Source organism: Aythya marila, assembly GCF_965140915.1.
Source record: "Aythya marila genome assembly, contig: HAP1_HAP1_SCAFFOLD_165, whole genome shotgun sequence".
Taxonomy (NCBI): Eukaryota; Metazoa; Chordata; class Aves; order Anseriformes; family Anatidae; genus Aythya; species Aythya marila.
The window spans coordinates 671,688-684,342 of NW_028136611.1; the positions used below are offsets into that span (position 1 = coordinate 671,688).

At 42.2% G+C, this 12,655-nt stretch overlaps 2 protein-coding genes across 2 annotated transcripts; both read left to right on the forward strand.

Moving 5' to 3' along the window:
• Positions 1 to 3,679: 3,679 nt before the first annotated feature.
• LOC309891709 (ubiquitin carboxyl-terminal hydrolase 42-like) lies at positions 3,680 to 10,311 on the forward strand (the record flags this gene model as incomplete). The annotated part of the gene is made up of 12 exons (XM_082786046.1): positions 3,680 to 3,908; positions 4,657 to 4,857; positions 5,454 to 5,564; positions 5,724 to 5,826; positions 6,031 to 6,098; positions 6,255 to 6,325; positions 6,857 to 6,939; positions 7,858 to 7,969; positions 8,347 to 8,487; positions 8,682 to 8,782; positions 9,246 to 9,387; positions 9,595 to 10,311. The coding sequence occupies 12 exons, from the start codon at positions 3,680 to 3,682 to the stop codon at positions 10,309 to 10,311; spliced, it is 2,079 nt and encodes a 692-aa protein (XP_082642172.1).
• A 1,480-nt stretch (positions 10,312 to 11,791) lies between these two features.
• On the forward strand, positions 11,792 to 12,410 carry LOC309891710 (uncharacterized protein; the record flags this gene model as incomplete). Its single annotated transcript, XM_082786047.1, is given in 2 exon segments — positions 11,792 to 12,334; positions 12,336 to 12,410. Coding segments are annotated over 2 exon segments (618 nt in total), but the record flags the coding sequence as incomplete, so codon positions are not given.
• Between the last annotated feature and the right edge of the window lie 245 nt (positions 12,411 to 12,655).

Here is a 12,655-nt window from a genome sequence, read left to right on the forward strand (position 1 = left end):
GGCGGGGCGGCCCGGGAGGGGAGGACGGCGGGGCGAAGTGGCAGCTCCCTCAGAGCCGTCTCCCCGCCGCCTCGGCCGCATGTCGTGGCATTTTCGTGTCGGGGCTTTTTCATGTCGTGCCCTCGGTCTCTCGCCGTGGGTGAGATGCTGCTCCCCAGCGCGGACCCCTTGCGCGCGGGGCCTGCCCGCGGCGGCGGCGGGAGGGAAACCCCAACCCCAAAGCCCTCCCGGCAGGGAGAGCTCGGGGTGAGGGCCGATCCGGCACCGACAGTAAACACACGCCGGAGGAAACGCTCTGGTTTTAGCCATGAGCAGCGCGGCCAGGTTCACAAGGCGTCACGCTGGAGCTCCGAGTTCGGCGGCGTTCCGAGGCCGTTGTGGCGGTTGTGGAGACGGCCCCGGCTGAGGTGGCTGCTGCTGTCGCTGCTGTCCCCTCTGTCCCTGCTGTTGCCGCTGTTGCCGCTGTTCCCGGACCTTGGAGACCCCCGGCGGCTCCCTGTGCCAGGCCCTGTGGCCCCGGGGAGCTGCCCGCCGCCTCGTCGGCCAGCCCGGCAGCAATCCTGCCAGCACAGAATAGCCCACTGCGTTTCAGGGTAAAGTGACGATTAATTTCTATTTCCTGGCCTGGGTGCTGCTTTCTTCTTTAAGGAAGCTTCAAGGTTAAAGGTTCAACTCAGTTATGTCAGGGTTCAACTCCGTTTCGTGAAGGGGCTCTTGTACGAAAGCTTGAGCTGGGATTGACTCTCTGCTAAGCGGAGGCCAAACGTGGACCTACTGAGAAGCAGGTCCTAAGTGATAACATTTTCTAAAGAGACTGCTAAACACATCTGAAGAGTGCTGCTGCAGAACTCTGAATGGGGGGATAGCAACTGTCTTAAGTGATCTGGAATCTTGAATTTACTTTTCAATGGACAAGAGGTGTGTCTCTCAAGGCAAACAAAGAGAGGAGTAACACCCTCTCTTGTCACTCATGTCAACATAAATTTATGCTCAGAGCGTAGGTGTAGGAACAGCATCGGTATGTATATGGAACATCGGGAGAGGAAGCTCTATCGGTATTTACAGTTTTTCTACTACCTTGCCAGAGAGACGTCATCTCCAAATGAGAAATGGATGTATTTTGAAACAGTGGTGGTGGATCGGATTTCTTCTTTCTAGTGTTAATATTTGCTCTTGAATCGTACTTAATAGCTGGTAACACCTCAATCAGTTGTCAAAAATAAACTTAAAAATGTGTAAGGCTTATCTCATTGGTCAGTATAAAGATCAAGGTCTTCCCTTCCCTTCCCTTCCCTTCCCTTCCCTTCCCTTCCCTTCCCTTCCCTTCCCTTCCCTTCCCTTCCCTTCCCTTCCCTTCCCTTCCCTTCCCTTCCCTTCCCTTCCCTTCCCTTCCCTTCCCTTCCCTTCCCTTCCCTTCCCTTCCCTTCCCTTCCCTTCCCTTCCCTCCCCTTCCCTCCCCTTCCCTCCCCTTCCCTCCCCTTCCCTTCCCTTCCCTTCCCTTCCCTTCCCTTCCCTTCCCTTCCCTTCCCTTCCCTTCCCTTCCCTTCCCTTCCCTTCCCTTCCCTTCCCTTCCCTTCCCTTCCCTTCCCTTCCCTTCCCTTCCCTTCCCTTCCCTTCCCTTCCCTCACTTCCCTTCCCTTCCCTTCCCTTCCCTTCCCTTCCCTTCCCTTCCCTTCCCTTCCCTTCCCTTCCCTTCCCTTCCCTTCCCTTCCCTTCCCTTCCCTTCCCTTCCCTTCCCTTCCCTTCCCTTCCCTTCCCTTCCCTTCCCTTCCCTTCCCTTCCCTTCCCTTCCCTTCCCTTCCCTTCCCTTCCCTTCCCTTCCCTTCCCTTCCCTTCCCTTCCCTTCCCTTCCCTTCCCATTTTCCCCAGTATTGTTTTTCTGTTCTCCTTCTCACTGCAGTCTTGATTTTGTTTCTTGTCCCTTAAGTATGTTTCCAATGTGTTGCTGAAACATTTTCCCTTTCAATCCTAAAAAAGGAGCTGTCACTGGTGAAGATCGGAGCTTATCCCTGAGCCCAGGAGCTGTCACCTTAGTCTTCCAATCGGACAAGGACGACTTCATTTCTCATGTAAATGCATTTGTCAGGTTTGCGTATTGTTTTTTCAGGAATGGAAAGTGTGTATAGAATGGATTTAAAATCAATTTTAAATGTAAAACGTCAAGGCAAAAAAGTTCTAATTACAACCTCTGCACACAATTTGCCAGCTGTGGGACTAGGAGTTTTCTTATTTACTGTGTTTTGTTTAACGTGTCTGAAGTTTAATGGACAGCAATCAAGGCGTGCTAGAAATCTGAAAGCACTTTATGCTTTGTTCTCTCCGTCATTTTGGTATAACAAACTAGCTTATGTTTTAAACCCTCCATGAGGTTAGTGGTTTCCCTAAAGGTAACAAGTCCCTGTGTGCTACAGTAAGACAGTAACAAAACATGAAGTATAGAAGTTCATCCTGTCATTATTCAGCTTCTGCCTATGGACACACAACTACGCTTATTTAAAGCGGTATCACCTTGAAACCTAATCAGCATTTTAAAAAGGACTTTGTAGCAGTTATTGGCTTTTGTCCTGGAGGGCTGAGGTTTGTTTTGTTTTGTTTTACATTCAGCATTTCCGTTTCTAGCTTACATTCCCCTGTTGTTTTGCATGAGGAAAGCGTGCAACTTTAGAAAGGAGAACGGAAAGAGCTGCTTTTTAGTCTAACTTTTCAGTTTGTCGTAGGAGTTTTAAATGTGGTAGGAGTAAAACACCAGAAGTACTGCTGCCAAAGTTATATTCAAACTCGTCTTTCTTGGAGAAGCAGAAGAAGCCCAGGGAGAAATGAATTTGCAAACATGCTCTTCATGCTCTCCTTTCCCAAGATTTCTCTGAGATATAGCCCATCCTCTGTGGGTTTTGAGGTATATGGTTCCCAGGAGTGAAAAGGAGGGCCAAACATCTCTCCTCTTGGATCTCAGCATGCCAGGGCTTTGGTGTACTGCCACTTACAGCTCCGCTTTTTCACCTGGAAAAAGCGACCGCATGATGTAGACTGAGGAGCCCTCACAGATTAACTTGCTATCACCAAGTGACGCCCATGAAAGGTGTATTTAAAAGCTAGGCTCATTATAGAATCACAACAAACCCCTCATGACTGGTGCAGTAGACAGTGAGGTAGAGGGCGAGCCCTGGAAAGACAGAAGAAAAGTAGCAGTGAGTTCTGGGTACCTTTGTGCAGACGAAACAGAAAAACGCAGGCAGTGAAGTAATAGTGTTCCGTTACTAATGCCAGCAATAGATAATTGCAACAATTATCTATTAGATCATAGGTGCTAATTAACAGATAATTGCGCAACTCCGGAAATCAATAAATAACTGATTCCCCTCAGAGAATGTCTTCTACATTTTTATATTAAAAAGACTCCAGAGTTGTAATGGATTAAAATCCTACGGAAGGGAAAGAAATGGCATCAGCCACTAGTTCTGCAGAAGCGAAAAGTAATACTGATAGAGTTTAGATGGAAATTTTCACTTTGTGTGTTTAGTTTGGGGATTCTTTTTAAATCATTCATACCAGCGATTTAGTTCTTAAGGCTGTTTCTTTGAGATTAAGTGACAGGACTTCTGTTACTCTTTTCTTCTTGGAGTGCTTCTTGATAGTCTTACGTCAACCAGAACTTCTGTCTCTGTCGCAGATGTGAACAATGACCGTAGCTAAGAAGCCCAAATCTTCAAAGCCTAAAAAGCCCTCTTCAAGGCGGTCTGGCAAATCCAAGAAACCAAGTCCTAAAATACTGATGTCACGCACCGCCAACTGGGGCCGGATAGTGCCTGCAGAAGATTCAAGCCAAGTCTCTGTGGCCCAAGGACGTGGAGGTGCTATTTACTGTAGATCATCTGAAAAATCTAAGGCTTTTGCCCCAAGAGATCTAAGTAAGTGTGCGTTCTATCCTGCCTCCATTGTCTTCAAAGCAAAAGTAGAAAATGCAGTTCTTACTTGTTGCACTGATAGAGAAGGGGACTACTGTGAAGAAAGACTTGAAAAGCGAATCCCCTAAGGCAACTGAAGTGACTGATGTTACAGAAATTAATTTTGATATATTTACAGTCAACAGAGAAATACGGGGAGCTTTTTGTAATGCACAGATTCCTCCATGTCTTTTCTGTTTTGCAGAGAAAAGTGTTTGATTGTTGCTATTCACAGCTTCCATTTTTCACAGGTTTTTTGAAGGATAACATTGCTCAGGAAAAAATCTGGTATCTGTAGGGGTACCGTCATTCCTAGTTCCTAGTTTTTACGTTTTTACCGTATAATTTCAAGTCTAAGTTTGTGGTTTAAGTTATAATAAGGAAAAAAACAGTAGTTGAGTTAATCAGGTTAAAGATTATAGATGGAGAGGAACTTGGCATTAGGTGCTACAAACAGAATGGCAGTTAGCCTTGCCTTAGAAAAATTAAAATGGTTGACTAAAGTTGTTTTTGTTTTTGTTTTTTTTTTTCCCCAAAACATTGTGTTGACCAGCCAATTTGAATTTGGTGGTATTAAAGCTGTCTGCAATAAGTTTTTCTGGTTTGGATTGTAGCTAGCTCCTCTAGGTGCTCCTGCAGAATAGTATTTTTTTAAATACCTTTCTTCGAAACAAACAAACAAGATCTCTTTTTAAATTTAACTTTCTTGCAGTCGTTAATGATGGAATTGCTCCGCCACAGAGCATTCTTTTTCCACCTGAGAAGATTTGTATGGATTGGCGAGAAACACAAAGTGTTGGAGTTGGCCTGTACAATCTTGGCAACACATGTTTTCTTAATGCTACTCTACAGTGTTTGACCTACACACCCCCACTTGCCAATTACATGCTTTCTCTTGAGCACAGCCAGTCATGTGAGTACTTTCTAACAGTATTTTGAATCTGTTGGATAGCTCTGAAGGTGAAAGAACAGCAGTGATTCTGTGAGATAAGCTTATTTGCCTGATTTTACCTGTAGCAGCTGGCTTTGAGCACTGTATTAGCAGTGGGCTCCGAATAGCATATGGAGTGCAATTAATGCACCATGTTTTATTTATTTAGTTAGTTATTTGTTTGTTTGTTTGTTTGTTTGTTTATTAAAGGATTATTTATTGCTTCATGGGAATAATGAAGTGCATTGGACAGTAATGCATTTGGTAGTAATTTTAGAGAGTAATACATTTTGCAGCCTGTGGAGTTCACATTCCTGTCAGCCTTTACAACTGCGACTTTGCAGTAGTCTTTTAGATTTCTCATCACAACATGCATTTGAATACAGGCTTAGTGGATATTTTTCTTCTGTCAAGTTGTGTGAAATGAAATGTTACAAGACTGTTGGGACATTGGCATCTTGGGAGAATAGAATGTAGCAAGGAGAGTGGATATTGTATCTATAGTTTAAATTGTACTTAGATGTTTGTAGTTCTGGATATTTCGCTGGACTGGGATGCTTTGCTCTTTCACTCTTCAGGTCGTGAACAAGATTTTTGCATGATGTGCACGATGGAGACTCACATTAACCAGGCCCTGCGTTGCACTGTTGATGCCATCGAGCCTACGCATGTTATCAGTAATCTCAGTCGTAAGTGGCTTCAGATGTGTTTCTTTTCGATAGCTTGTAATCTTCAAATAATTATTTGATGTGTCTAAGTGGTTTTAACACTCCAATGAAGAGAGATTTTAGAAATACAAGAATGATTTCATTTTTAAATGAGGTCAATACTATCATCTTCTTATTTAGGAATAGGACAACATTTCCGTTTTGGCAGTCAAGAAGACGCACACGAGTTCTTGCGCTATACTGTTGATGCTATGCAGGAAGCGTGCTTGAACGGAAGCACCGAGTAAGCATAAACAAGTTCACTTTCATACATTCTCTAGCACCTTCTAGTCCTTTATTTACTCTCAGAAATGATCTCTAGCACCTTTTAGTGCCTTATTTACTATCAGCAACGCAAGTCTACATCATCCTTGGTTTTCATCAAACTCTTTGAAGAGTTAATTCTGTGCCTTAAATCTTCTGAGGTCTGATTATAATTTATTTCCAGATTGGACAGATCTTCTCAAGCTACCACCATCATTCATCAAATATTTGGAGGATTTCTAAGATCGAGAGGTACTTGAAAAAATATTCCTGTCCTTAGAACTGATCTGTGTCTTTTGTCGGTAGTAAAGCAGTCTGTAGTTTGTCTAAAGTAGTATCTGTCAACAACTTGAATTTGGACAGTTAGTCTCCTTCACATAATGTTAAGCATTTATATTTTGTTTCCAGTGAAGTGCTTGAATTGCAAAGCAGTTTCGGATACGTATGAGGCATTTCTTGATATCACTTTGGATATAAAGGTAAGATGTTTTCTAAATATAATTCATGATGTTTAAGTACATGCATAACTTTCTAAATTAAACTTGTTTAACTTAAAAAACCAAACCACATATAATGTTAAAACGTAAGAGCTTGGTGGTGCTAAGGAAGTGGATTGGACTTTGTCCTTCCGTGGAACCCATGTAAATAGTCTCCACATTTGCATTGGGTTTAAGGGGAAAGAATTCTCTTTCTGCAAAAATTATAATGCTGTCATACTTCTTTGTTGTTCTACCTCAATATACATCTAATTGTTAGACTGATGAATTTGTCCCCAGTATTGATGACAAAGCACACTGTAGATGCTGTCTAGGCTACTGGAAAAGTATTTGTTCCAAAGTCAAATGCCTTCCAGGTGAGGTCAATGCTGAGCATGCTCTTTCTGCCTCCTTCTTCACAGTGCTCCTAGTAGATCGCTTGAGTATGTTAGTAAGATTCTCTTATAAACTACTAGTATGTCTCTGGAATTCTGAATTACGGTGACTTTGCGCTCTTCTTTCTCGCTGCTCTAGGCGGTTTCGTCTGTTAGCAGAGCTCTGGAACTCTTTGTGAAACCTGAAGAGCTGGATGGAGAGAATTGCTATAAATGTAGCGAGTAAGATTTTGACGAATTAGGTCTTAATCCTAGATGTCAGTTTTCTATGTTGCATGACTCTGTTGGACTACCTCTAAACTTTGGATCTACTTACAAGTTTTGTGGAAGTTTATAAAAGACTTGGATTTTTGTTTCCTTGGAGGGGGGAAGTCTTGTTCATAGGCATTCCCTATGGGTTTGCAATTCTCTGGCTTGTATTTTGCCATCAGAATTCAAAAAGAGCTACTTTTGTTCTTTCTATTTATTAGCTCTCGACAGTACTTTTCTTGATGTAAACTGCCCAGTTTCCGTTGTTCTCTGGGCTAGTGGCTAATTTTCACTGCTTACACCGTAGGTCCTACCTTGGAGCGGGCAATGTGTCAAACTGAACTATTTTGTTTCAAAGGATGGCAGATGGTTTCAGTGTCTTTCCAGACAAGCTCAGTACATGAAGACTTCCTACTGTTAAATGTCTCCCTCCTGTAGAATGACCATGTGCTTCTGTTGTATTTTTGATGTTGATAGTCGACCTATGTTGGAGATTATTTGCAATTTCTAGCCCTGGGGACCAAGGCTCTCTCGTTCCGCTTTCAGTATTTGTATTTCCCTTGAAAGCTGAAAGAATGTATCCAGGATTGGAGTTCAAATAGCCACTTTTGTAGACCAAGAAATGGTACCTTGCCATCCAACCTGGTCATACCCTTTTGTGAGAGATTCCTGTTCCCGCTATGCTCTGAGTTGTTGGGAAAATTGACCTTCTTCTGTGTATTAACAAACCTGACACGCAGTGCATGGGTTTATGAAAAGAAAAAAGACCAACCTATTATGCAAGTAAATATCATTCAAATAGCACAGGCATGCGTGAGACATTAAAAGGAGTTTGTTTTGGGGGCGAAAAAAGAAGATGCCTTCAAACACTTATCTCTGCTTGGTTTTAAGGTGTAAAAAGATGGTTCCTGCATCCAAGAGGTTTACCATACACCGTTCTTCCAAGGTTCTCACAATATCACTGAAAAGATTTGCAGATTTCACAGGTGGAAAGATCAACAAGGTATATTTACCACTGTAATGCAACTATATCATTGTGTAATGGGACATCCCCCAAAGCTGAAAGTTGTTAATATTTTCAGACAATAATTGTAGACTAACGACTATGGCTTATTCTTTCTCTTAATATCAATAAAGTTCCCGCTTGACAAGAAGCATATGCTTTCCTCTGAGAAGGCTGATTCATCAGGAAACAGTTCTCTGCAACTTCTAGTCTTAACCGTTGTTTATGGGAAGACTTATTTGTAGTGAATCAAGAAATATATTCGAGAAATATATTCTAGAAATCAATTCTAGTCTGTGTTTTTTGGAAGTGTTTTTCTCTGGCTAGTCCACGAAGTACTCTGGGATAATTTTTCTATCTTCTTGATGTCTCTTTAGGAGGTGAAATATCCGGAGTATTTGGACCTGAGAGCCTACATGTCGCAGTCAATGGGAGAACCACTGCTCTATGCCTTATATGCGGTGCTGGTACATCACGGTGTCAGCTGTCACTCAGGACACTATATATGCTATGTAAAGGTAGAAGTCAACAGCATTTCTAACAGGGTAAAGGTTGTGCTGGCAAACCAATTAAAGCATGACTAGCAGCTACTGTTTCTAGGGAAAAAGATTTCATTATATTTTTATTTGACATGTGTGTATTTTGTTCCTATCCGTGATTTCAATTGGAAAACGTGCAATTCACCTAAAGAAATCATTGTCTTTATTTGCAGGCTGGTAATGGACTTTGGTATCAGATGAATGATGCTAAAGTAGTGCGTACTGACATTAAAAGAGTTCTTGGTCAGCAAGCTTACATACTTTTTTATATCAGGTAATAACAAATCTTAAATTGTGTTCAGAAGAGATTTACTTTCCTGTTATTGATATTTTTCTGTTTTGCAAGTGTTTTTCTTGCTATCCCAGGAGAAGATTATTATTTGTCTAATTCAGTTCTGTCTAACCTGAAATTCTCTGTGTCGTTTATTATCTTTTGTTGCTTGGCCTTAAACTGCAGCACTTGTGTAAATTGCTATCTATGTGTTATCTGTAGCTGGCTACTTTAGAGAAGGAGAGAAATGAAGGTCATCTGTGGTGTAAGAATGAATTATTGCTCTGCAAGTGATAGTCTTAGTAGGAAGACTGTTCTCTACTTTTCAGTCTGTAGTCTTGGCGAAGCCTTCTGTAGAGAAGGCTTCCATATCGTATGAGCTGTTCCTCTAAAATGATAGGATGGGATTTAATCCAAGAGTAGGCTGAAAGAAAAACTAAACTACGATCACTGCTCTTTTCTGAAGGCGCTATGATTTGACACTTGGAGAACGTGCGTTTTACTTGCCAGCACCATCTTATCCCTGTTCATTCCCTCCTGGTCAGCAGGGGGCTAATAGTAAGCAGGCTGGATTTCTGGGACCACGACTTCTTCCTCATATGATTAAGGTAATTCAGGGAAGCGGGAGGGCAGATAACGGCACCAAACTGCTAGTGGGTTTGGGGTTTGGTGTGGGGTTTTTTGTTTGGTTTTAAGCATCTTTTTAGGTGTTAAGACCATTTGTAGAAACACTCAGTAGGAGAGTTTTGTGTTTCAAAATGTTACATGCAGTGTTTGCGTTAATCCATCTTGCAATTTCTTCTTTTTAAATACAGAATTCAAGCCGTTTAAATGGAAATGGATCCATAAAAGAGGACACAAAGACCACTGGTGTCACCCTAAAAAGGCCATCTTCAGCACCACCAATGGCCTGTGTTCAAAACCAGGCAATTACCAGGCCTTCAATGACTGATACGTCAAGAAAACAGAAGATCACCATCAGTATTCACAATAAATTGCCTGCTCGTCAGACTGTGTCACAGCCTGACTTTCTTAGCAGTGCTGTGGAGGATGAAGATCTCTACCAGGCTGTTCCTTCATCCACAATTACAAATTCGGTAATGCAAATGAAGCAAATGCAAACAAACAAAAAAGTTTCTGATGAAATTTTTGTGGAGCCAACAGTGAATGAAAATCCTAAACTCAGCTCTGATAACACAGTCCCTTATGGTGCAGAATCTTCAGGAAAATCTGAGGAGGAGTCAAAGGGCTTATTTCAAAGGAATTTGAAATGCAATGCAATGTCCTCTAATGGAATTTTGGTTGGAAAGGTAGTCCGTACATTGCAGCATTCCGATTCTTCCTGTCAGAATGCTGACAAAGGAAGATCCCAGCATGAGCTGCCAAAAACAGATTCACTAAATGGTGCTATTAGGTTAGTTAATGAATCTAAAGAAAACGGACTGAAACTTGATGATTCCACTTGCCGAGTTGAACCTGTTAAACCTTCTGAGATGTTCTTTTCTAAAACAAATGGATTGCTTGAAACATAGATTTGTTCCATCGAGAATTTCTCACCTACGATGTATTCGGGAGTGTTTATTGTGTTCCTAATTCAGGTGAAATACTGAGAAAACACAGCACACATGTGATCGTAAGGCTTTGTGGTATTATCCCCTTAGAATTTGCAGACCTGAGCTTACATTAGAACTTGTCAACTTAAGCTCAGCTGAGATAAAAATTCCTAAGTTTCATAAAGTAGATTTTGGGGGGTGAGTTGGGGTTATCTTTGAAGTGTAGATAATGCATACAACTGACAGCGGTCTTGCTTACCATTTAATGGAGACATTCTGACAAGACTAGTCCTCAGTACTACTACAAATAGTATTTTTTTGTCTGCTGACTTGTGCGTTTTAATTGCAGATGCCTGGAGCTATGCCTTCAGTCAATCGAGAAGTCATCACGGAGTCCTTCAGAGCCAGCCAGCTGAACAGCTTGTCAGAGGAAATGAGGTAAAATGAGCACAGTCTGATTAAGACAAGACTTTATGGAAGTTCGTTACAGTTTTATCTGTCTACTAATAGTATTTAATGGAAGGATTTAAATTAGTACAATTCCATACTGTGTGTCCAGTGTCACGAACAGAACTAATGATCAGCACTGAGCATATCACTCTGATGCAGGTTGGTGCCTCAAGGAGAACTTGTGTTCCTTTATAGAATGTTTTTCCATTTTTCTCCACTGTCTGGAGAAACACTGGCTGTTCCCCGCTCGCCCCTATGCCTTTTTTCTCAGAGCAGCAGGTGGAAGGAGACAGATGCGTTTGCTTTTTTAGTGCAATGGCTTCAGAAGCAAGAGGGGAAAAAGCACTTTCTCTGGGAGCTGAAGAAGGTGTCCTAATCACAGGAGAGGTTTCTAAATGGCATATCTTTGCGAGCGTTCCTGTAGTCCGGAGGTTTTTGTTTGTTTGCTCGACGTTGGAAGGTTTTACTCTTAATATTCACGTCCTTCAGCAGAAGTGAGAAATGGGTTTTTATTTTATGCAGTGTTGCGGAACCTCCGAAATCTCCTGGGAATGATGAATACCTCGCCCAGTACCAATGTGATGACCGTGGAGACAAGGAGAAAGCAAGAAGATCAAAAGAACGTGACCTCATTTCAAAAGAAAATGTTTTGTCCGGCAAAGAGTCTTGTGAGCCTGGTGAGAAATTGCGGCAAACTTCCTCTCTCGAGTCTGACACTGAATGTAGCTCTAACAATCTTTCTTCCTTAGCTATTGCAGATAGACGCCAAGATACAAAGGACAAGACTAAAACCACTGAGAAAGAGCATTACCGAAGCAAGAGGGAACATGCTCCTAGTGAAGAGAAGGAGAGTCAAAAAGCAGGTCCTTCCAGCAAGAGGAGGTGTTCTCAGAGCGTGGAATTTGTTGAGCAAAAGAGTCACAAGCAGGAGTACTGGGAGGGAAGCAGGTACAGATCTTTCCCTCGTGAAAGAAACAGCCCTGAGAATGGCAGAAGAGCAGTCAAATATTCAAAGTACAGATCTGGCAGCGGAGGAAGATCAGAACAAGGTAGCAATAGGTACTACCGATCCAAAGGGGAAAGAAGTTGGAGCAGAGAAAGATACTATCGAGACGAAGCACGGAGATGGGAAAGATGTGGCTATTACAAGGATTACTATTCACCTCATGCGACAGGAGACAGTAGAGAGAGAAAGTTCTCTCACGGCGATTCAGCCTTTGACAGATCGACTGCAACTTACTACAGCAGGTCACATAAGCATTATCATTACAAAAGCGGATGGCCTCACGGTTCCCTCTTGAGAGAGGAAGATGTACGTCGCTTTGGCACACCCCGAGCAGACTTGCATCGTTGCTCGGTACCTCAGCAACATTCCAGAAGACATTCTCGTGAAAGACATGCGCTTCCACCTGTGTCAGCTCATTTGGAGAACTGTCGCCAGAAAACTGAAACAGAAGGAAACAGAAAAAGAAAATATACCCGTGCAGAAGGTAGTGAAAGTGAAATAGAAAGGAAAGACAGAAAGATAGAAAAGGAGCTTGTAGGTGGTGAAAAAAATGCAAAAATATCACAAGTTCTGGAAGAAAAAGAAGTCTAAGGATAAAGATGGAGAGAAGGATTCCAAGTAAGCAAGGATTCCAGCATACTCCGCATTTTTTATCCTAATTCTTTTCTGGGTGCTTCTCATGTCTTCCTTTTTTTTTTTTTTTTTTTTTTTTTTTTTTTCCTGGTGGTTTCTAAGTTATTTAGATAGCACCAGCTGGCTGGGGATCATGTTGTTAGGTTGATCAGTGAAGACAGGAAAGCTCTTGCTGAATTGTGTCAGAGCACTAGCTTTGGACCACATAGTTCGAATCACATCCGTACACCATTC